This window comes from Exophiala spinifera (assembly GCF_000836115.1).
Source record: "Exophiala spinifera strain CBS 89968 unplaced genomic scaffold supercont1.8, whole genome shotgun sequence".
NCBI classification, from domain to species: Eukaryota; Fungi; Ascomycota; class Eurotiomycetes; order Chaetothyriales; family Herpotrichiellaceae; genus Exophiala; species Exophiala spinifera.
The window spans coordinates 680007-703635 of NW_015622520.1; the positions used below are offsets into that span (position 1 = coordinate 680007).

Sequence of the window (23629 nt, forward strand, 5' to 3'; positions counted from 1 at the left end):
TGCTGCCGATAGCCTGGTCTAGGAGACGCGCTGGGCGTCTGACGGTCTGACAGAAGAGACTGGAGGGGCCATTGGACGCAAACACAGCAAGAAAGGTGATGTCGGACGAAACATTTCTTTCAGCCACTCACCAATGTCCAGGGCTCCCGATGCTATTCCCGCCTCTTCCAAATCCAGGGACCGTTCAATCACCAAAAGTCGGCTTGGCCTAGGGCTTTCTTCCCTGGAAATTGCAGTGGCCGTTCTCTTGAATAGCACGGCTTGCTGGGGATCATCCTCTGGAATCCGCTGGGAGTTTTGGTACGGGTCCCCTGTATCTGTACTGTCGACACCACTAATGCAAAGCCGAAGCAGGGTCGCACCAGGATCCGTTTGGGTTTAGGCTCCATTTCAAGTGCCTTGGAGCAGGGTCTGTGCCATCAAACAAGCCGGAGTCATCCTGTCCACGAGGCACAAATGCCCACTTGCACTCTCATACGCATGCTGAATATGCCATTGCTGGGTTCGCTCAGTGCTGAAGACTTCCTTGCCTATTACTAGCCGTTGCTTGCCAGCGCGACTGTTAGTGTTTGCACTGGTCCAAGTCATGGAACTGGTACAGTGTCGGATACAATGACCCGGCAGATGGAAATCGGGGATCGTGTGTTAAATCCAACGAAAATGGAATCAGTCGCTTTCGCCAGTCACTCAGGTAGTCACTTGGTAAGATGGTATCGGGACAGGCCTGTGGATAGCCAACGATTTGAGTGCATAGTCGGAAAAACGTAAAGTAACAGGAGGAACGAATCTTCAAGGGGTGGGATGTGAAGAAACTCGACACAAGATCGCCAGAACACAAGAGAGGGAAGGAAAGAGGAAGAAGAACAAAAGGAGGAAGAAACCGACATCTTTAAACAAGGCACCGTGTATTTCCCACCGCTTACATCCCATTCATCATGGTTGAGACTCACGCCTCGTAGCAAGCAGGCATGCTTTTCCGTGATTGGCAGATGCACCCTTAAATTTCTCAACTCTCGCAGTGTGAATCCATTTTAGACACGAATCCTCGCTGTGTCACAGGAACAACCGAGAGATAGGCTCAAACAAATCTGGCTTCCCGCGACTCAAAATCCGATATGATTCGTTTCATCCCACTTTAGGCACAGGTCTGCCTGGTATGCCATGGCGGTCCAGGCCAGGGTTTGGGCGGCCATGTTCCCTCACTTTGGTCTGCAATCAAGTCTGAATACCACCCTTTACTCCTAACTATGATATACGAGAATCTCAGTTCTGAAGATGCCACAGGGACGCCCACCGTCATACTTCGTCGTGCCAGGCCATTCGGTTTACGGCGACTATCGCAAGACTCCCGACGACCCAGGTAGCTAGCTTTCGACGCCAATAGAACGGATTTAGGACAGCGTTAGGAATATTGGTGGCGGGATCTTCCACGGCGCTTTTCCAAGCCGAGCGAATCCGGAACCCTAGGACAAGAGACAAACTTCCGATAAAACTCCTTCCACGGAGAGAGTACATTACACACCTGTCTGGTTGAAAACAGGATATTCCTCATGGCCAGAGCAAGCTCTGAAGGAGAAATGCAAAGAGCCTGGTGGACAAATAGAGCAAAAGTTAGCTGTGCGGTTGAGAGCAGCCCAGTGCATGCTTTGGCAGAAACAGCCATCTAGCGCCCAAGGGGGGGTTGTGGGTTGGCGCCCTTGTACCAACAACGTTAGGTGGTCCCATGTCGCCTACTCGGAATGATGGGTAAGACTCTCTGGTAGGTACATGTAGGTAAGGTACTGTACTCTAGGTATGTACATAGTTACGTGAGGGAGATCAGCTTAGCTGGTCTGGACGCGGCCACATCTAAAAGTGAGGTTAAGCATAGAAGACCTTAGGAAGTGGTGGAACGCCCCTTGTCAGCTTAGCGCCATATCCATCTTGGCAACGCGTTCCTGCGGTCGCCTTCTTGACGGCTCAGACAACGGCCATCTAAAGCACTGGTCTTCTTCATCGATCCGATACCAGCTAGACACCCTACCAAACGAAAGCAAGCCTGTCGTCGCCTCTCCTCGGCCATATCCTTCGTGTCAACCGGTTCTCACGAGACACATCTGTCCTGCATCTCGCTGCAACGATGGGAGACGTTCTTGTTGACAATCCAGTTCATACTGTTCCGCCTCACAAAAAACAGCCTCTATCAGATTCCATACCAGACATCGATTCGTTAGAAGGAGCTGGGGCAGATGGAGGCGATGAATACTCGACGCTGAAGAGATTACAGCGGCACTTGGAGTAAGTAGAAGCTCCCTTGCTACCCCGGTGCCGGCACTGACTACAAGCAGGTACATCAAGCTACAAGAAGAATACATCAAGGACGAACAGAGGTAAGAAATTCTTGAACGAGCGATCTCAGATGGTCTGACAAAGTTGTAGATCTCTCAAACGAGAACTCGTCCGCGCGCAGGAAGAGATCAAGCGGATACAAAGTGTTCCACTAGTGATTGGCCAGTTCATGGAAGCCATCGATCAAAAGTGAGGAAGGCCACACTATGTTTTGTAAACGATACTGACATCAAGTAGCACTGGTATTGTCCAATCTTCGACGGGCTCAAACTATGTTGTCCGGATCCTGTCAACCCTCGACCGCGAAAAGCTGAAGCCATCCTCCTCGGTCGCTCTTCACCGACATTCCAACTCGTTAGTAGACATCCTTCCCCCAGAAGCCGACTCCTCTATTGCTATGCTCGGGGCGGATGAGAAGCCTGATGTCACATATGCCGATGTGGGAGGTCTGGACATGCAGAAACAGGAGATTCGGGAGGCGGTCGAACTGCCTCTGACACATTTCGACCTCTACAAGCAGATTGGTATTGACCCCCCTCGTGGCGTTTTGCTTTACGGCCCGCCAGGTACGGGCAAGACTATGCTGGTCAAGGCGGTGGCCAACAGCACAACTGCAAGCTTCATTCGGGTGGTCGGCTCCGAATTTGTGCAGAAATATCTTGGTGAAGGTCCACGAATGGTCCGGGATGTGTTCCGGATGGCACGCGAGAACTCCCCCGCCATCATCTTCATTGATGAAATTGATGCAATCGCAACCAAACGATTTGATGCTCAAACTGGCGCCGACCGAGAGGTCCAGCGTATTCTTCTGGAATTGCTGAATCAGATGGACGGATTCGATCAAACCAGCAATGTCAAGGTCATTATGGCCACCAATCGTGCGGATACTTTGGACCCTGCCCTTCTTCGGCCCGGACGTCTGGACAGAAAAATCGAGTTCCCGTCACTCCGAGATCGACGAGAACGCCGACTCATCTTCAGCACCATAGCCAGCAAAATGTCACTCTCGCCCGAAGTCGACCTGGACTCTTTAATTGTACGCAACGACCCATTATCTGGAGCCATCATTGCGGCCATCATGCAAGAAGCCGGTCTTCGAGCGGTCCGAAAGAATCGCTACAACATCATTCAAGCCGATCTAGAGGATGCCTACTCGAGCCAGGTCAAGGGTGCACAAGAGGCCGATAAATTTGATTTCTACAGATGATGTGTTAACAGACGGTATTCGGACATATGCAGAATGTCACCTTGGTCGGCGGGAAACTAGATGGCAGCATAATTCATGGCGTTTTCCCCTTTCGAAAGGCCTAAAGGGTACACCTTCAAAGGAGGGACAGACAATCTGTAGCACTAGAGCATGAAACTATCCCGGCACCTTGCTGGTTACAAGACAAGGGGGCACGGCCATTAAATTCCTTGCCTTTCGAAGGGACGAGTAGAGCAACCGCGTTAAGTTCCAAAACGTGATGGTGTACTTTTGATAACATAGTAGACGGTACATGTACCTGACTGGCACACATGGATCCTCCTCAGCACAAACTCCTCCACTTGCCTTCGACTGGCTATAATATCCGTGCCAGCATCGACTTCCGTGCAAGTCGAAACATTACCATCTTTGCGTCATGGTGAGTTGAGTGGAGAGTTGCATGTATTAATAATGCACGTTCGGCATGGTCTGAGGAGGCAATAGTGGCAATTGGCTCCTCCACATAGCTGAGTCGTGGAATAGCGTCTCATACAAAGGACACTAATGATAGAGTCCTGTGAAGACGAGAAGAGTAAGCCATGGGAAACGTTCAATTTCCCCATTTCCGATAACACGGGAATGTTGATGATTGAAGGCATCAAAGTTCGGCGTTGACATCTGCTGATGTATCTGTACAAATGTATACAGTGCTGGACTCGTGTCGCGGCGTGCCATTTGTTGTACTCGTGTTAGGCGGGATGGGTGGCGTTTTGCCGCGAGGAGCTAAGGCGAGGCCTAGTGAGTCCGCTAGGCAGAAAGCGGATGGCGTCGCCTCGGAAGATTTCTGGCTTGACAAGTGATTGCGTCACACTTTTTCGCTCTCACAGAAGCACCCGACTTTTTTTGCATTGCATACGCATCCGTCCAGTCACAGTTGGTCGAGGTATCGAAGGAGCAGCGGTACGAAGACAAGCTGATATCGCGTCTTCAGACAACGGAAGGAGAATTAATTGCACCTTGCTGTCGTGCTCGGACGGTCTCGTACCCTGTTCCCACCTTTTCACCATCTCAAACGCGTCGAGGTCACTGGCCTGCGGTACTCGTACTCATCTTCACTCTCGTCTCACACACAACTCTCCTCATCGAGTGTCACGCTCACAAAGACATTTTGCTCTTCACTTGCGAGTACTTGCTCGGTACTTTGTCTCGGGACACTAGCAGGCCTCGCAGTGTGTCTGGGCTTTGTCTTCCCCCGGGCGGCTGTATCACCCAGTAACGTCACCGCCATATCTCATCTCTACCGGCTTCTCCCCGACACATTGGGTTTTGCGATTCCCATCTTCAATTGCTAGTCTTCGGCCGCTGGTCAAACCTCGTGAGAATACATTGAACACGCAGAAAATCGATACCAGTGTCGCACGAGTAGTGGTTCTGGGTTCCCGCTCTTGGTAAGTCAAAGTCATTCGGCTGTCTGCCTTTTGACCTGCATCTGTGCTTCTCTCTGTCCCCGGCCCCAATTTCCGCGCTGCTCGATCGGACTTGGGAGGGTGGGCGCAACAAGTGGCGATGGCAACTGGTTCTTGGATGGCTGGCGATCACCATGAGTTGCCGTCTTCCCTGCTGACAGGCATTTGATTCGCAGGATCCCCCCCGTCGCCCACATCGCTAGGGCCCCTTAGGGCAAAACTCAACCCTGCTACCTCGCTCTCCCTTCCAAGCCCTCCCTCCTGGCCTGCCCTACCAAAGTATATGAGGCGCCTGCGCTTCCCAGCTCTTGTCGACGTCACTTTTGCAACGGCTGACGTTGTTTCCTCCATCTACGTATTGCTTCATCACCACCCGACAATATGGCGAGCGTCGCAGTCGCAACTCAACCATCACAACAACACATTGGGGCTGGCCCTACTTCTCGTACCTCGTCGCCTATGGACAATAAAAAGAATCATGTGAAGCAAGGTTAGTCACCTTATCGCTGGCCCCTATTAGTAAAATTTCTTCATCGCGCGCTTTGGCAATCTGCCTGCAGCACCACCATTCGCGCATTAGCATCCTGCGATGCATCACTCTGGCTTGTTTTCCCTCTGCAGGGAACTGACTGCTAACAATGATCGCCAGCCTCGTCAACCAAAACTTCGCCTGTCCAGTCTAAATCGTCATTACCAGGTACGCGTCGCCACCCCATCTCGTGATGTACAGCGCCGTTGACCGTCGTCTAGAAGAACCACAAGCCACCTCGCAGGCCGACGACGCAAAGCCCATCGTTCAAGCAACAGAACCTCTTGCACCTCCACCGCGACCTGCTGGTGCAAATCCTGCAGAGACTCCAGATTACTTCTCCGCTGTCCACGCCGGAGGACTGCAAGAATTCAATCCCTTTGAACAATCCTTTGGCGCGCCCTCAACAGACACGCCAGGAAAAACCCTACTGCCTCCCGTCGCTGCGCTTACATCTCCTGCCATCCCTGGTGCCGGTTCCACTGGCGGATACAATTGGCAAAGTTCACTTCGATCTGGGCCACTGAGCCCTGCAATGTTGACCGGGCCCCAGCAAGGTGACTATTTCGACATACCCGGCCGAGGGTTCCCAACGCCTAACGAGTCCTCACTCCGGACGGGACTCACCCCAGGCGGTGGCGGGTCTATGTTCCCGGCCCCCAGTCCAAATTCACAGGCACTCTTCAATTCCTTGCAAAGTGGCGGTGCCACTCCAGGAACTCTTGATTTTCATCGCACTGCTATGAACGCAGCTGCTCGCAATAAGAACAATCAGTTTGCAAACACGTCAAATCCACAAGAAGCCCTCCCGAAGACCAACATGGACAACCAGCATGACGCGACAGATGCCGCAAATGGTTTGTTCATGCTAGCCAAGGGCGGCCAACCCAGCAGTCAATTTGCTGCTCCCAATCCAGCACAGACCCCAGCACGAAATGGCCTAGACCAAAAGGCAGCCTCCTCAAATGGCGACAGTCCGGAAAGTCATGAGGAGACTAAGGCCAGCACCCGTGGTGGTCGTGGGAAGAAGGCAAAGGCAGAACCCGCTAGCAACCGACGAAAGTCTGAAGCTAGCGCCAAAGGTAGCAATAAGCGTGCAAAGGGTAATTCGGGAACTGCCAATGTTGATCCTGCTCTTGATCCCCACGAGGAAGAAGACATGGACAGCGACGAGGGAGACGATGATGCGAATACCACTCATGGCAATGGGAAGAAGATGACTGATGAAGAAAAGCGCAGAAACTTCCTCGAACGCAATCGGTACGTCTGAAATGTCGATGTCTGTATGACCAATGCTAATTGTCTGTACAGTATTGCTGCCTTGAAGTGCCGACAGAGAAAGAAACAATGGTTGGCTAATCTCCAAGCCAAAGTTGAGATGTACTCTGCGGAGAACGACAGTTTAAACACGCAAGTCGCACAGCTTCACGAGGAGATCCGCAATCTTCGGACTCTCCTGATGGGCCACAAAGACTGCCCCGTTGGACATGCCCAAGGCATTGGGCAATTCCTGAGCGGCATGCAAGACCCTAATGGGTTTGCCACCCAACATGTCAACCCTTACGGAATGCCTATGCCTAATGGGCCTCCCATGCAACCTGGCATGCAGCGGACGTAGAACGACTCTGACACCAGACTTCCCTTCTTCGATCAAGATCCATTTCAAGATTAATTACTCTTACGACCATTCAAACATTGGGCAGATGATTCCGGACTTCAACAGAATAGCAAGCTCTCGATGGCGCTGCTGTTCTCTTACACACCTTTGCCGTTCCCAATGGTCTATCCGCCTTCGATGCCGACCATCATGCAACAGGTTGGCTTCGACCCAGTGCTATAATGTGGCACTTCTTTCTTATCTTATTATTATTATGTGTACATAAAATGGTGGGTTTGTACAGCAGCAAAAGAACGGCGGGGGCACCTTTGATCAGGACCAGCCATGAGTCTCCTCTGATGCGTTACACGAGCACAAACACATGTGGTATGTGGTGGAGGAATGGTAACGGGGACACTGGTCTGGGATGTCATTGCACTTTGAATTCTGGCGTTTTGGGCGCGGGACGGGTATGACTTTTCTCATCAGAGTACACGTCCTCGGTAGGCATATCTCGAGGCCTTACGGGTACATTATATAGCTCTATCTGAGTTTTCTTTTGAGAAAAAAAAATCAGTAAATGTTTGAGCTATGAGCTTGTTGTGTTCTCTTCGCATTCTTGGACTATGTTCCGTTCAAGCTGATTACATCTTGGAATTGGATGTAGACTGGCTACTAGGGTTTGTTTATTTCTGTCGATTGATGTGTAGTCTTGTGGTCTAAAATATTCCGTGCCACATCTAAGATTATCGACAAGGAGGCATCGTGGTCTTGTTTGGATGTTGTTTGATACGATGGCAAAGCAAGGGTTCGGATTTCCTGTACACAGTGTACTTAAGTACCTTGGTAACAAGTAAACATCATTAACCATCCTGACCCCTCCCTCGCCGAGCAAGAGCAACATTCCTGATTCAGCAGACCTTTTCTACGACATAGGTACATACCTGCTGGCCATGATTTTCAGTCCTCCTCTTCCCGGAAGGATCAGTGCACGTCGTTGGGTGGTGTACGATATACTCGGTTTGTCAAGAGCAGACCTGGCTTTATTTGGGTACTAAATAAATGCCACACTACGTGGCACTCGTGGGTCGCTTTTTGGATTACAGTACCCGATGAATTATCTCTCACCTGCATTGTGCAATAGAACAAATCCACACACGCACTCACTCAAGCACACACTCAAGCACACAAAGGGACGTTATTTAACCACCTGCGGTGCGTAGTATTAGTCAGGAAACGTCGGCCTCTTCATGGCAGAAACATCATCATCGGGAGCAGCGGCAGTGGGAATGGGAGTGGGAATAGGATCGACGACTCTCTCTGAACGACTGGCACCGGCGCTACCACCACCACCACCGCCACATCCACGGCCAGTACGAGCATGTATCTTCGACCTAGATGGTCTATTGATCAACTCGGAGACACTACTAACTGAAGCCCGCAACGCGACGCTGACGGAAGATTACTCGCGTCCACCGATGGATGCGACGGTCAAGGCAAAGTTACAAGGTCGCTCGGCACAGGACTCTACGCGCATCTTGTACGAGTCTGCACGACTGGTTCTTCCTGCAGATGGGGAAGAAGAAGAAGTGTCAACGTCATCATCGTCGACGACGACAACGGCGGTGGTGACGATCGAGGAGTTCCAAGCGAAACTGGATAATCGGCTACGGAAGCTGTTCAGCAGGACGGAGTTGATGCCAGGCGTGCAGAAGTTGTTGGGAAATCTGGCACGAGCGACGACAGCGACGACAGGAGGTGGTAGTGGTGACAATAAGCGAATCGAGTTGGCACTGGCTACCAGTTCGCAGGTCGCAATGTACAACCTCAAAACGGCACATTTGTCTGGTCCAGACGGTGTGTTGAGTCTCATCCCTCTTCAACATAAGGTGTTGGGTGATGATGAAGGGTTGAAAAAGGGGAGGGGCAAGCCGTGTCCTGATATCTTCCTCCTTGCTTTGGAGAGGGTGAATCAGGCTCTGAGACAGAGCCGGCGAGAATCAAAGGAGAATGACAACGAGGACGGGATTAAGCCAGAGGAGTGTCTCGTTTTTGAGGACGCCGTTGCCGGTGTGCAGGCGGCCAGGAGCGCGGGAATGAGGGTCGTTTGGGTCCCGGAGAAGTGGTTGAGGGACATGTATGCCGGTAGAGAAGAGGAGGTGCTTGCTGGACGTCCAACTGGAGAGAGTATGCGTGCGGATGGCCAGGGAGGAGAAGATGTGATGAGCATGAGTGAAGCGGCGCGTGCGAAGGAATGGGGTGAGATATTGTCTACTTTGGAGGACTTCGACTATTCGAAGTATGGTATTGTGCTTGGTGGTGAGCAGTGAAGGAAGAGGAAAAGACAGAGTCTAAAACTGTAGATTGTTTCTCTACGGTCTATCTTGAGATTTTATATACACTTCTCAATATCTATAGCCACATATAACGATACATCTCTTGTCGCATGTTACAATGTGTGCGCAGGCATATGCATGCGCTACTCCCACTTGCTCACTTCCGTCTTCTCTCCTCCGTAACATCCTTGCCTACCCTGACAAGTTCTTCGACCAGTCTTTCGACTGTTCCTTTCGTGGTCGAAATATTCACAACGCCACGGAAGAAAGACCCCTTCTCGACTGCGTTGCTCAGCGCAGGAGCAAAATCGATCATGAACCCGCGAGATACCAGCCTCTGCGTGATCCGGCTGGTGATGGCCGAGTTCCGTTTGCCGACTTGGATGCGGTCACTACCACGGGCCTGCACTTGACCTTCCAGGTCGAACGTCATCTTCCCTCCTGGAGCATAATAAAAGCACACCTGCAGACATGGCGGCGGATTCGTGCTCACGAGCACCAGGTCAGGATGCGCCTCGACAAGCTGCACCATGTGGCACGCGACGGAATATGCGTTCTCGATCTTGGTGCGGTATCCCAGTGTACCATAGTACTGCCACGCGAGGAAGAGTTTCAGACTGTCGCCTCGTCGGCCACACTGGAGCGTGAGATCGGCGAGATCCTCCGGTGGCGTCCACGCCCCATCTTCCTCACCTTCAGCACCGTCTGTGCTGCGAGAGCCATCACCATTGGTGTTGTCCTCCTCCTCATCGTGGAACAGGTACCCCGCCCGCAGGGTATTGGACCTGTGAGCGTTCCTCAGGTCCTTGAGTAAGAGGAAACTGCAAGTGACGGGCACACCGAGCATCTTGTGCGGGTTGGTCGCGATACTATCGGCCAGCTCGCACCCTCGCAACGACCTTTCGCGCAGCGTCTCGGAAAAGACAAAGCTTCCACCCCAGGCGCCGTCAATGTGCATCCACAGCCCGTACTTCCTCGCGACACGCGAAATCTCTATGAAAGGGTCGAACGAACCCAGAACCGTGCTTCCGGCGGTGGCGTTGACGTAAAAGGGGGTGGTTCCGTTGACTTCCTTCTCGCGCACAATCAACGACTCGAGCATGACCGGGTCCATTGTGCCCGTGACGGGGTCGACGGGCACCGAGACGACGCTCTCGGTGCCAAAGCCGCATTGCTGCGCCGCCTTCTCGATGCTGTAATGCCCGTGCTCGGAAGTGAACATGACGAGGCGCAGCCCGCCCGCGTGGTTGCCCAGCGTCTTCGTCTCGGGGTACAGCGAGTTCCGCGCGATCACGATGCTGGTCAGATTACTCGCGCTTCCACCCTGGACATTGATCCCTCCGGCCGTGGGGCCCGTGAAGCCGAACAACGACGCCAGTGCTTTGGCGACGTGCGTTTCGATCAGCGAGAGGACAGGAGAGACTTGGTAAACGTGCAGGTTCGTGTTGAGGACACTCAGGATCAAGTCCGCGGCGATGCCGGGCGGCAACGGTGCAGCGTAGAGTTTGTCCAGAAATCCCGGGGCGGACGTGTTGACGCTGTACTTCAGGATCGATGCTAGAGAGTCGAGCAGTCCCGTCTGGCCCGTGCCGTCGTCGGGGAGTGAAAGCGTCCCATCTCGTGACAGGATCGACCGTAGTTCGGACGGTGGGTGACTTTCGACGAGCGAAGTGGTGTCTGTGGGTTGATGGAGCTGATGAGCCTGCACCTCGTCGTCGGCTCGTTGAAGGAAAGGAATTAGTTGTTCCAAGGTGGCATTGAGGAGCCGTTTTAGTTCGGATGCTCTGGACGGTGTTACCGTCCCGTTTTGGAAATTTTTGCTGGATCCGTTGGTGGCTTGAGACTTGTATCCGTTGATCTCATGCTGGCTGCTGACTTGTTTTAAACGTTGATTGTGGTCCGACATTGTTGTATCGTACACCTGTGACCTGTGAGGATGTAGAAGTCGAGTTAGATTTTGAGGATCATATACATATATATCTTTCGTGTGCACGTTTGTATATCTATCTAATCCCCCCCCCGGTAAATACTCTCGTATTGTCCGGTCTCCGTCTTTTTTTTGAATCGACTAATCTCTATTCATCAATGGTGGAATCGCGTCATTCGGCGCGGCTCGACTTTCTACAATACAATGCTCTCTCCGTCACGCAGTTTCTCTCGGCCTCTCGGGCTCTCTCTGCGCGACCCTGTGGGTGTAGATACTCTCTCCTACGTATCGGTGAGTCTTTCGTCCGGTGTGGTACGTGTCTACGTTCACAAGTATCTGGCCAGAGAAGGTCACAGTGGGAGTGTGGCATTGTCTTTCCCAGAAAGATTTTTCAAATGTGGAGTACCTTTATTTCCAACCCCGGGGGGCCAATAACGTAAAAGGGACGGACTCTCACACTCGTACTCGTCCCTCAACTTTCAGCCTCGTCGGTCAGTAGAAAGTCCCTTCAGTCTTGTCTTGTCCACCGTCGATCCGAATACAATGACAAAGACGGACCACATTTTCTAAGACGTAGGCGCGTGCGTAACGTCACGGGATGAAGAATCGACACCGTGAACGGATCGGAGCCCGATTTACTAGTACAGTGGAAGTGCGCTCGCCAAGTACGTGGCCAGACTACCTAACTGGCGGAGGTATGAGTGACAAAGTCGTTCACGGGCCACGGCGGCGAACCGTGTGGTGAACGGGTCGCCGTACAGAATGCGAAGATCCGGAAACACCACGCCAAAAATCACAGGACTGAATCGTTCGAGGGAGAGCACAGAAGGAGCCCACCCAGCCTTGTCCCCCATACGACGACTATTTGAAGCCTTTTGTAACCACGTATCTATCAAGTCACACGCCCCCTATGCATTCGTCCGCACAATGGTGGCATTCGCAGACGTCGCCGGAGTCTTCTGCTTTGCTCCGTGCATTTGTTTCTGCGCATACCTTTCCCGCGCCAGTTCGAGGCCGGACTTTTTCTTCTGCTGCTGCTGCTGCTGCTGCTGCTGAGGCTGTGGGTGTCCATTCCTTTCTTCCCTCGACGCCGCAGCTTCGTCTGAAGCCGTCGCCGCCTTTGTCTGGCCCTTTGCCAGAGCTCGCCATTCGCCTGGCCGTCTCGAGTACATGTCCATAGCCCAGTTTCTCCAAACGTTTCTACCGACCGGTGACTCTCTAAGCTGGCTTGCGTCGTCTGCGAGTTCCCTTGCGATTTTCTCTTTGAGGAAAAAGAGCCCGTCAGTTGCCGACCAGAGAAGGTCGACCACGTACGAGCCGCTGAGGTTCTGCGCGATATCGACGATGTGGCCGTGGAACCGAGGTATGAACTGTCGTCGGAACTGTGCGTTTGTGTCGGTAGGAGCGAGGGCGGCTTGGATGAGTCGGGACGCAGCTGGGTCCTTGCACATCTGAACCAAGAACGAAATTTCGACTGCAAGCAGGCTGTCGTGGATTGGTTGGCGTGCAGAGGGAGTCTGCAGCATCGCCTGAGCGAGTAGCGAGGCGTGTACGTCTGCCTTTTGGGCTGGAGCAGATTTTTTCCGTTCGGCGTCCGCCTCCGCTCCAGTAGACTCTTTTGAGATTTCCATTCCCAGCAATCTCGGAAGGAAAGTCGTCTTGTCATCTCCAACTCCAGATTCAATGAGTGCGGCGACGTCGTTCAGATCTACGTGGCGCACTGTACAGCGTTCCACAAGGACCTTGATGATTCCAAGCCTTCGCCGCTGTACCAAGCCAGGGACTTCGGTCATGATCATCTCCTTCGCTTCCTGGAGATCGTCCTTGCCTAGTCGTTCCAGAATCTTGATCGCCACATAGCTTGCCGTCTCATTCCTGGACATGCTCTTGAGACGGGATTTCAGAACGTTCTTGTAGAGTTTCTTGAAGGTCTTGCCGGACAGGTGCACGACAAGGATTTCCACCAGGTGTGAACCGACTGGGTCGTATATCAACCCGGAAATGAACTTGGCGCTCTCGGACTCTTCTTCGAGATCCTCGTCGGGTAACAATTTCTTGAACACGGACATCTTCTCCGACTGGTGCTGTTTCCCATACAACGTCAACTCCAGTCTCAATAGTAATTGCAGAACAGGATTTCCGGTGGGATGCGTCGCGAGTGCTCTGAGGTATGTGGTGTCAATTGAAGAGACCGAGCCCTCAATGGTTTCCGCGAGCGCCTTGTTGAATGATTTGGGTACACGCCTCTTTGATCCGGTATTGCTGTCGGCCTTCGGCACCGGGGCTTCCAGCTTTTCTTTCTTCTTGCTGGCAAGAATCGTCTTGGTCGATTCGTCATCCAGCGGCTCGCCCGACAAAACAAGAAACAGCACTCGGAGGGTATGAGACGCGAATTTCTCCGTTAGAAGAAATCCAAGATTGGGCTTTAACTCCTCTGCGGCCTGTAAGAATAGTTGCTCAATCGTAGGTAGGTTGTCTTCGTCATCACTTTCTCGCTGTGATACACCAATTCGCTGTGCTGTCTCTAAGAACAGCGTCTCGCAACAGTGACTGCCGAATCGATGACGGACAAGATACGTGAGATTGCCGAGAAACTTGCTGAAAAGTCTTCGCAGCTGATCGGAGGTCGACAACATGATGATTTTCTCCAAGTATCTCGAACAAGACTGGCTAGAGGCTACCTTGAGCTCTTTGCCTTCTGTTTCTCGATATACTGCCTCGATGAAGATTGCACGATCTTCATCCGACTCGAAGTCATTCGCAACAATTTTGCCGTTCACATTTGAGTAGTATTCCTGTTCTTGGGGATCGAGAAGACCGTGGAATTGATCCTCTCCCTGGAGTTCCTGAGGATAATCGTCACCATGGGAAGGCCCAAAACTTATAAAGTCGTCGCCAGCATTCCCTCTGACATCGACTTGGTCGATTTGTGCATCCTCATGTTGGTCGGCGGCTTTGAATCGTTTCGAAGTCTGTGAATCGCCTTCTTCGTGTTTTCGCTTATTTTTGGCCTCCTCGCGGCGACCTCGCTTTTTGTTTTCGCGAGGCATTGTGTGTAGTTGAGCAGAATGTGCACAAAAGCTGAGATTATCAAACTCTGGCTCAATGCATGCTTGATCTGAATATCCTGTGGTCGAATCTTGGACAAGTAAAAGTCTGCGCTTTAGGCGGCGTCGCCGTTTGGGGATGGTCGTGGTCTGGGCGCGCCGCCGCTTTTAACGTAAACAAAGTACAAAGTACGGAGTACCTCGTACAGTACCTCCCTTATGCTCTATCCCTTCCAACCTGTTTGTTGTCTTTCTCCGCTCCTTCGCCCTCAGGTACTCGTCGTGTGTCACACATCGCAGCATGCATCCTTTTTCGCCATCCTCCCACCCGGTGGACGTTCAGCGGTCCTCTCACCCCGCTGCACGCGACCTCCTCACCTTTGAGCACCTATGCAGACTAGTGCCACGAGCGTCAACTATTCAGCAAGACGGCCACCTGCAGCACGACCCTTGCCACTTTCTACTCGGAGAATGGAAATAGGAAACCGAAGGTAGTGACCGATCCCTCCCTGTCCAGACAGTTGGGGCAGTTTGGGCCACCCTTATCATGAGCGCGTCGTAGAATAACGATTGTGATTATCGGCGTACCTTGAAATTTCAAACTATATCAATTATTCTACTAATGCTTACAAGGATCAAGAGAACTGCACGCTGTGACGCCCCCTGCTTGATTACTGGTGGGCTAACCCTCAGAGAGCGGAGACACCACAGTTGCTTCGTCCTCATCTTCAAGCTTCTCGAGAGTATCGGCAGGTGGCAGGTGAATCTCTTGAGGTTCTGGTTCTGACTTCATCCCAAGTGTTGAAGAGTCGACATACTTCATACGGCGATCCCACTCTCTCCGATAGAAGTCTTGAAATGTTGAGGCAAAGTCGCTGTCGGGCTCTTGACTAAACTGCCTTTCCATCCTCCGTATCGTCCACTGGTTGAGCTTTGCAATATCTGACAGAGGGCGTGCATCTGGAGAGATTTGGCTCTTATACGATGTAGGTATAACAGAGAGCAAATCAACTTCAGGGTTTTCGTCAAGGGCGCGTTCTAGCATATCCATCACCATGTTATTAAGGCTTTCAGCCCTGGAAGAGGCCGGGACCCTCATCTGCAAGGATCACGGGTTGAGTCAGAAGATGTAGTCGAAGGCACCGGTCCGTTGAAGATGTTTGCGTTTCTTTTATCATTCATCAAGGGGAGATATTTTTGCATTGGTTGGTTGTAAGTGAGTCTCAATAGAAAGGAGGCAGTCGTTTACATATGGGACACATTAACTAGGACTAGTCTGTAGCCCCTGATAAGCGGCGGGATATTTTCCTGTCTTTTTGGTTAGTCCGCCTTTAGCGTAGAGGGGCAGGTCAGCCTAGTCAATCTTCAGCCTCATCGCTCAGCCTGATGGCTTGGAAATGAAGAGATGGCCGATGTATACATGTTCCTGTGCTCATTTGACAATTACACCTATTCGCGAGGGAGAGACACACAGGTGGAATCGACTTCTAGACGGCACGCGTGTGCGATCTCCATGTTGGCTTTTCCTCGCCTGTCTCGCCATGTTGGCCTTGTGGTTGCCTACTGTTCTCGTACCTTTGTACGACAACTGTGCGGTCCTGGACCTTCCACTAGCATTATCATGACAGGAGGGATTGACTAATCTGTGGAAGAACGTCCATCCGATGTCAAGCTGATGCATGTGTAGCTTTCGCCTGTACCAGTCAAGGTTCCCCACGACAAGGATACGTAGGTCATTCTCAAGACCACCTAAACCTCCCACTACCGGGGGCGTTCAGGTGATACTACCTATGAGGTGTCTTTCCGCCAGGAGCAAGAGTGTCGGTACTCGTACCGACAAGCTACAGCGAGACATCATGCTCTGCCTGAAGCACATCCGGCCGCAACTCATGTTGACGATTTCGCCCGACTGATAGAGGTGATAAAGTCAGATGCATGACTGAATCAATGGCCTCGGCTGGAGTTTGAAGTGTTATGCCGGGGATATGTAACGTCCGCCGTTGTCGAAATGTTGTATTCGTGGACAGTTGAAACGCTTCAACCACTTGCCTGTTCCTGCGCAGCCATCTGGAGCTTTTGCTGCAGTTGTAGCAATGCTACTCTCTTTTTCTCAGCACCATCTTGTAACTCTTTGATCCTGCCTTCAGTTCGGTTGATCTCTTTGCCAATGAATTCCAGTCGACCGTCCACAGCACCCACAGCTTCGGTTCTGTCCTGCTTCAGCAACACAGGGCCGACAAGTTTGTAAATCCCAGCCTGGTCGCTCAAGGTTGCAAACTCCTTCTGAACAGCCTTGTTTTCCTGCTGCTGGGCTTCGAGTTTCTGTCGCGCTTCGATCGTGGTCTGTAAATCTAGATGCCAGCCAAGTCAGAAAAGCTCAGGCTGTACATTGTTCGAGTGTGTGCAGCTCACCGTCCTGTAACTTTTGCAGGGCCTCGGAGAGAGTCTGCAGTTTGTTTCTTTCCTCTTCCATGGCGTCTCGTGGAGGGAGGAGTGATGGTGTATTTGCAAAAGCTTTGTCAGGGTGCAGAGGAGACTCTGGAGAGATATTAGCGTGTGCTCACTAACGCAGGCATCGATTTGTCGCGGGGCAAATACCGGCCCCGACTATCTGCCAATTCCTCTCCATATCCCACCTTTACCTACACCAACAAGTCTAGCAAAAACAAGTACAGTGATTACCTTGGTTTCTGTCTGACAAGGCCAAGCGTCGTTATCCCTGTGAAAAGAAAGCCCGCCTTCGACAATACACACCAGCGCCTGGGCGAGACCCAAAATTCAGCCCTCAAGCGGCGCTTGTTTACGTCCAGCATCATCACCGATTATCTAGAACATAACCTCTTTTCGAAACTCCCAACGCCCTCTACGACCACTTTTACAATCCTACAAGACCTCAGCCCACCATGTCGAACACCGACTTCCTCGGCCGCGCCATCGACACGGTCAAAAAGGCCATTGAGCTAGACACTGCGGGATCCTACGAACAAGCATACCAACAGTACTATGCGGCGCTGGAGCTGTTTATGCTCGCGCTAAAATGGGAGAAGAATCCAAAATCCAAAGAAATGATACGAGCAAAGGCTGGCGAATACATGGACCGAGTCGAGAAACTGAAAGCCCACATACAAGCGAATGACCCAAGTAATCGCAAGAAACCGGCGGCGATGGGCGTAAACGGCAAGGCGGTTAACGGCGCAGGTAAAGGCGAAGCAGGCGACAAGGATGACGAAGACGCCGAGAGCAAGAAGCTGCGTGGTCAGTTGACTGGGGCGATCCTGACGGACAAACCGAACGTGAAATGGGAGGATGTGGCCGGTCTTGATGCGGCAAAGGAGGCACTGAAGGAGGCCGTCATTCTACCTATCAAATTCCCACATCTCTTCCAAGGCAAACGACAACCGTGGAAGGGTATATTGCTCTACGGCCCCCCCGGGACGGGTAAGTCATACCTGGCCAAGGCTGTGGCGACCGAGGCCAACAGTACCTTTTTCAGCGTGAGTTCTTCCGACCTGGTCAGCAAGTGGATGGGCGAGTCAGAACGACTGGTCAAGCAACTGTTCAATATGGCGCGAGAGAACAAGCCGGCAATCATTTTCATTGACGAAGTCGACGCCCTGTGTGGTCCCAGAGGAGAAGGCGAGTCTGAAGCGTCGAGACGTATCAAGACCGAACTACTCGTGCAGATGGACGGCGTAGGCAAAGACTCGAGGGGTGTATTAATCCTCGGCGCCACAAACATCCCCTGGCAACTTGACGCCGCCATTCGCCGACGTTTCCAACGCAGAGTACACATCTCGTTACCCGACAAGCCAGCGCGGATGAGAATGTTCGAACTCGCAGTCGGCGACACGAAATGCGAAATGACGCAACAAGATTACAAGACACTGGCCGATCTCAGCGAAGGCTACTCTGGAAGTGATATCAGCATCGCTGTGCAAGACGCCCTGATGCAACCGGTTAGAAAAATCCAGACGGCAACCCATTATAAAAAGGTACGTTTCTTGACTAGCAGGCCCCTGTATAAGGCTGCTGGAAATTTTTAATGATAATTTTTGTTTTATCCAACACTAACACCTTTTGGTTGCAACCAGGTCCAAGTAGACGGTGCCGAAAAACTCACCCCCTGCTCTCCCGGCGACCCAGGAGCGATGGAAATGACCTGGATGGAAGTCGAGTCCGATCAACTCCTCGAACCTCCGTTGACCGTCAAGGACTTTATCCGCGCCATCAAGGGCTCCAGACCTACCGTGTCCGGCGAAGATCTGAAACGAAACTCGGAATGGACAGCGGAGTTTGGTAGTGAAGGAGCGTAAAACAAGCATCTAGCAAGCGTCGAGTAGAAGAAGAGGGGGGGCATTATGGGAAATTTTTGGAAAAGGAGGTATTTGGGAGCAGTTGTGCGTATCTGCGTACGTATGTGGGAGTGAGTGCGGGAGCGTGTCTGCATGATTCCTTTTTGCATGAGCAATGGCGTTCCAGAGGCGCAACAAATTCTCGTTTTTTTTCCTTTGTTCCTCTGTTTCTTTCACTTCCATCAACCTCGTCGGAACATTTGGGGTTTCTATGGGATCGAGTTGGTTCGGGTCTGGGTTTGATTGGACTGGAGAATCGAATGGGACTGAGCTACGTACGAGTACGAGCGGTGATGGACTGGACTGGACTCGACGCCGGAACCGAGCCGCGGACTGAACTGCTGCTGGCCGATGAGGAGGAGGAGGAGGAGGATGATGATGATGATGATGATAAAGGTCTCTTTTTTTCGTTTTCGGTTTGTTCATCATATTGCAAGAAACCCGCCGAAACACGAGACGCTGGCAAAGAAGAAAGACTACGAACATACACAAGTGACAACACATTACACCACTTTACTCCAACGTGAACTTGTCTACCTACCTACCTCCGTACTTGCCTGACACACGTCGGGGTGTCTCTGTGTGACTAAATAACATCTTCGCCGGGCCTTCACAGCACCACCACCGCCGCCATCGACCGATCGATCCAACATCAACAATCATTGTCAATACATGTATCTCTTGGCGCAAATCCGCAGCGGCATAAACGGGTCGACGGTTGACGGAAGATGGTACGCTTGGACATATCAAATGCGTCTTTCAAAATTCGGTCAACAATGGGGCACAGGGTGTCCCATCCGTGTTGCTCCTTCAAAAACCAGGCCTCCTGGTTTTCTAAACCCGTAATCCCCTCCCCCGGTTTTCCCCCCCGGATCAGGGATTACGGGATGAGTTTTTTTGCTTCGTCTGTTCGCCTGTTCGCCTGTTCGCCAAAAAAAAAGGAAAAGGGTGGCGATTCACTTATACAACTAGCCATGTACCATCGTGTGTTCATTCTACCTAGTAACTGCCTGCCCTCGCAGGGTCTGTTCGTACACAATCAAAAAAAGTTGAAACACGGTTAACCGAGTGTCTCACGACTCCTCGGGTAGTATAGAAGTAGTATCTTTCTAACAGATTGCTTCAAAAATGCAGGTCATGTCCCAAGGTAACAAAAGGTAGTACAAAGGTGACACAAGGTGAAAAAAGATCAGGTACCCCGTATTGAACAACAGCACACCAAGAACGCCAGGCTAAAGACTTTCAAATATGCAACGACGCAAAAACCATAGACCACCACCATCGTCCCACATCCCACATATATCCCTCCTATTAAACAATGTTCATAAACGTGACTCGTTCTCGGGGAAAAGCATAACAATACCAACCAACATCTGTCATTGACCCGCCTTCTCTCCCTTTCTTCCTATCCAAACATCGTCTTCTCAGGGATACAAATAACCCTTCTCAAAATAGTTCCCGTACATGTCGACGACACCCGTTCTCCCTTTCGGAGTCGGATTCCGGATGACCTTGATCTCGCCTTTCCAATGACCTTCGACGAATTTCATGTCAATATCATTAACATCACCATGTGTGATAGCCTTTGGAGTGGCCGATCCATTCGACATCGGGAGGTTGCCTGCTCCTGTCGCAGCATTAACGGCCCCCGGATCGAAGCCATACCCATACCCCCGGGGCCCATCTGTTGAATCCAATCGAGTGTTGGTGCTGGCTCCATTGACGTGAGTGAGCCCGTTTTGACTCGGCCCTCGACTGTGTCCGAGCCTTGACGACTTATGCCTGGCCAACTCCTCCTCGTACGCTTTCTTCCGCTCCCGTCTCCATGCAGCTAGCTCCGCGATAACATCCACTTTCTCCTCCTCCGGCTCATTGTCCTGCTCGACTTGTTTGGGATGCGAAGTTGTTGGGGCTATCCGACGTTGTGCAGGTTGACTATGTTCATTCAAAAGTTTTGGAGGAACAGGCCCTCCTTGCATCTCTGACAGCATTCCGCGAGGATCCCAAGTTCCACTGCCGGAACCACTATGTGGTCGAGAACGGGTCTCGTTTGAACTTCGCCGGTTCCTTCCCAGCGGCAGATTCCTTGGGCTTCGTATCGTCCCAGCTGATCGTCCACCAAGGTTCATCGAGAAAGGTGATAGCGTCCCGCTACCAGTCCCCCAACCCTGGTTGAGACTGCCATGTGGACTGTTCGGTCGAACGTCGTCGTGCCCGTCATCGGCAGTCAAGATAATTTTATCATCGAAATGCGCTGTTGGGAAATATTTTTCTGGATCATGCTCGTATATTCCACACTCATCATGTTCTTCTCCCTCCTCTCCGAAGAAGCTGAAGTCATTGGCTGCAGCTGACCAGAGGTTCTCACTGTCCATGTCACCAGTGGACGACTTACTCATGGTGACGTCCTGACGAGAGTGTTGCCAGCGGCGTTGGGCATCGGCATTCTTGGCTGCTGGTTGCTCCATCTCTAGGATGATCGTACGCAAGGCGAAGAGGGCACGCGCTTGTTCAAGCTCAGCCATATACCGCGCTCGGCCAGGCGGAAGGGAGTAATCGGTACGTGCGAGGAGACGAGCCAGGGCAGACTCATCAGCGCAAGCGGAAATGAATGACTTCAGGTTCTCCAAAACACCCGAGGATTTCGACGTTGTGGTAGGCACTTCAGTCAGTATCAGTGTTCGTAGATTTGGGAGCAGGGACGGATGGAGACTGCGCAGGTTTGAGAACGCTGTTTGGTCCACCTTCAATCCTTGTTGAAGCTTAGACGGTTGCACCGGCCTTTTTGCCAGAAGAGCTTCAATCTGAGCTTGACGATGTGATGTCGGGGTTGGTGGGGGAGCCAACGTTGCATCTGGCTGCGCGACTGGGGTTTCGGATATCGAATCGGATGACTCTTTTACAAGAGGAAGAGTAGTAGGAGTGCTCTTTGCTTTTGCTGTCGGAGGCACTAATGGTTGATAAGTTCCTTGATTGCTGATGGGAGAAACAGGCGAAAAGAGAGACCTGGTCGTGCTGTGCGTCCCAGTCTCGTCAGATATTTCAGACTCTGTTGCATTTCCATGGTCTTCGGCACTGTTCTCCTTCTTGGAATCGTGTTCGTTGACCACTTCGGGTGCGAAAGGACCTTCACCTCTGATCGGACTGTGCTTCTCCACAACGGGGCTGGACTCCTGCGGTTTTTCGCCGATGGGAGGGCTCAAGGCAAAGTACATCATATCACCTACCAGCTCTACTCTTGGCTGTGCTGGGGTGGCGTCCAATTCGAAAATTGCCTGGCTGTCAGGTAACTCGACTGCATAATGAGCTGACGCAGGAGCTTCGGCGATGTGCCTTTCCTCCGACGACAATTCAGCGGTAACTGGTTGAGACGTGGCCGATTCGGCCGAGACAGCTGAAGACGCTTTGGTCTTAATGGAGTCATGAGGGCCCTCTAGTTTCGCAGTAACCAAGGCGTGGTCCACGCGGAGGTGTGTGAGGTTTTTGCTCGCCGACTTCGCGAGCACTGGTACAAGTTTCTCGGCGCCCGGAAATCGAACTTCATCGATATACCCTGTAGGCGAAGAGAGTGACTTCGTCCTTGCAATGGTTTTGACAGTATCAACGGAACCACCATCAAGAACGTGCAGTCGTTCCGACTTGAGCAGACTAGCCAGTCCTTCGACGGATAACCGATTACCCGAAATGTATAGATGCGTAAGGCCGCGGTGGGGGATGTCTTCAAATGCCAATCTCCCAGTGAGAGGCTTGGTCAACTGTTTCAGTAATTCATGGTCAAGTTCTTCGCTGCGCAAGGTGTCCAGACTGAAGAAGTTAGGACCTGGCGCCATGCCTACAGGCCAATCTTCGAGGTTTAGATTGCCACGGTTCGAGGTGTCTGATGGAAGAAAGCAAGCCTGCATTAGAGATCGAACAGCCATATCGGTCAACAGGTTATCTCTGATGTCCAGTAGTCGGACCTTGATGCCGATGGCATTGGCCAGCACTTCCGCCTCGCCATCCTTTAGACCAACACCTCTCAGCTTCAGGACCTGCAAGTCTCGCAGCCACAACAGCGAAGCCAGGACGGCCGCATCCCTAGCCGGGGAAGTGTATGATAGGTCTAGGTAGACCAGGCTTTGGAACCTCGGTAAGGCGCCCGCCAGCGCTGACGATGTGGTGTTCGGCTCACTCGAAGCCAGCAGCAGTTTCAACCCGTACGGAGGCAGCTCGTCATCTTCTGCTGCGGACTGTTTCCTCCCATTGCTTGCAACTCTCAACGCATTGAGACTATGGTGGTCGAAGAAGGGTAGTTTCGCGACAATCAGGCTCTGCAAATTAGGCAGGTATTCGAGGACATCGCGCAACCACGTCGGATTTGGGCCCCCGTAGATTTCACTGAGGGCGGGCGGTAGGTGCAGAGTATGCGTTAGGCTTCTCACACTCGGCCTGGCCTTGCGGAGGGTCCTCTTGAAGCGCGTGAGCGCGACGTAGACGGCATCGTTGGCGATGCCGAAGTGGGATGCGGGATCACCCCAGAGAAAGGGTACAAATATCGAGTACCATTTCCGCGACACCAGACAGGCCGAACAGAGGTCACTCGAGGGTATGTAGGGAGCGATGATCGGCCATGCCTCGCGGCTGATTGCGTTCTCGTATGAGGGAGGGACATCAGGCTTCATGCTGGAGGCGGTTCGCACGAACAAGGAGAAGTCATGTTGGGAAGAAGAGTGGCGGAGAGACGTGTTGTTGCCGACAAGGCAGGGACGAAACAAAGGAAGCCAAGTCTATACCGTTAGCCCTGTCAAGACAGTCATGGGCTCGTTGTCAAGATGAGGAAAGCAAGAGTCGGAAAGTTGGTTGGTGGTGATGCCACCAGCAT

General features: G+C 52.1%; 9 protein-coding genes across 9 annotated transcripts; 4 read left to right on the forward strand and 5 right to left on the reverse strand.

The window, feature by feature from the left end:
- Positions 1 to 2119: 2119 nt before the first annotated feature.
- PV08_10258 (uncharacterized protein) lies at positions 2120 to 3535 on the forward strand (the record flags this gene model as incomplete). The annotated part of the gene is made up of 4 exons (XM_016384573.1): positions 2120 to 2277; positions 2328 to 2369; positions 2419 to 2517; positions 2566 to 3535. The coding sequence occupies 4 exons, from the start codon at positions 2120 to 2122 to the stop codon at positions 3533 to 3535; spliced, it is 1269 nt and encodes a 422-aa protein (XP_016231175.1).
- Positions 3536 to 5702: 2167 nt separating this feature from the next.
- PV08_10259 (uncharacterized protein) lies at positions 5703 to 7127 on the forward strand (the record flags this gene model as incomplete). The annotated part of the gene is made up of 2 exons (XM_016384574.1): positions 5703 to 6769; positions 6821 to 7127. The coding sequence occupies 2 exons, from the start codon at positions 5703 to 5705 to the stop codon at positions 7125 to 7127; spliced, it is 1374 nt and encodes a 457-aa protein (XP_016231176.1).
- Positions 7128 to 8356: 1229 nt separating this feature from the next.
- On the forward strand, positions 8357 to 9436 carry PV08_10260 (uncharacterized protein; the record flags this gene model as incomplete). The annotated part of the gene is made up of 1 exon (XM_016384575.1): positions 8357 to 9436. The coding sequence occupies one exon, from the start codon at positions 8357 to 8359 to the stop codon at positions 9434 to 9436; it is 1080 nt and encodes a 359-aa protein (XP_016231177.1).
- A 163-nt stretch (positions 9437 to 9599) lies between these two features.
- On the reverse strand, positions 9600 to 11348 carry PV08_10261 (uncharacterized protein; the record flags this gene model as incomplete). Its single annotated transcript, XM_016384576.1, has 1 exon — positions 9600 to 11348. The coding sequence occupies one exon, from the start codon at positions 11346 to 11348 to the stop codon at positions 9600 to 9602; it is 1749 nt and encodes a 582-aa protein (XP_016231178.1).
- A 929-nt stretch (positions 11349 to 12277) lies between these two features.
- PV08_10262 (uncharacterized protein) lies at positions 12278 to 14419 on the reverse strand (the record flags this gene model as incomplete). Its single annotated transcript, XM_016384577.1, has 1 exon — positions 12278 to 14419. One exon carries the CDS (start codon positions 14417 to 14419, stop codon positions 12278 to 12280), a length of 2142 nt encoding a protein of 713 aa, XP_016231179.1.
- Positions 14420 to 15098: 679 nt separating this feature from the next.
- Positions 15099 to 15473, reverse strand: PV08_10263 (uncharacterized protein; the record flags this gene model as incomplete). The annotated part of the gene is made up of 1 exon (XM_016384578.1): positions 15099 to 15473. The coding sequence occupies one exon, from the start codon at positions 15471 to 15473 to the stop codon at positions 15099 to 15101; it is 375 nt and encodes a 124-aa protein (XP_016231180.1).
- Positions 15474 to 16453: 980 nt separating this feature from the next.
- Positions 16454 to 16889, reverse strand: PV08_10264 (uncharacterized protein; the record flags this gene model as incomplete). The annotated part of the gene is made up of 2 exons (XM_016384579.1): positions 16454 to 16767; positions 16829 to 16889. The coding sequence occupies 2 exons, from the start codon at positions 16887 to 16889 to the stop codon at positions 16454 to 16456; spliced, it is 375 nt and encodes a 124-aa protein (XP_016231181.1).
- Positions 16890 to 17319: 430 nt separating this feature from the next.
- Positions 17320 to 18729, forward strand: PV08_10265 (uncharacterized protein; the record flags this gene model as incomplete). The annotated part of the gene is made up of 2 exons (XM_016384580.1): positions 17320 to 18408; positions 18508 to 18729. 2 exons carry the CDS (start codon positions 17320 to 17322, stop codon positions 18727 to 18729), a joined length of 1311 nt encoding a protein of 436 aa, XP_016231182.1.
- Positions 18730 to 20192: 1463 nt separating this feature from the next.
- Positions 20193 to 23429, reverse strand: PV08_10266 (uncharacterized protein; the record flags this gene model as incomplete). Its single annotated transcript, XM_016384581.1, has 1 exon — positions 20193 to 23429. The coding sequence occupies one exon, from the start codon at positions 23427 to 23429 to the stop codon at positions 20193 to 20195; it is 3237 nt and encodes a 1078-aa protein (XP_016231183.1).
- Positions 23430 to 23629: the final 200 nt, after the last annotated feature.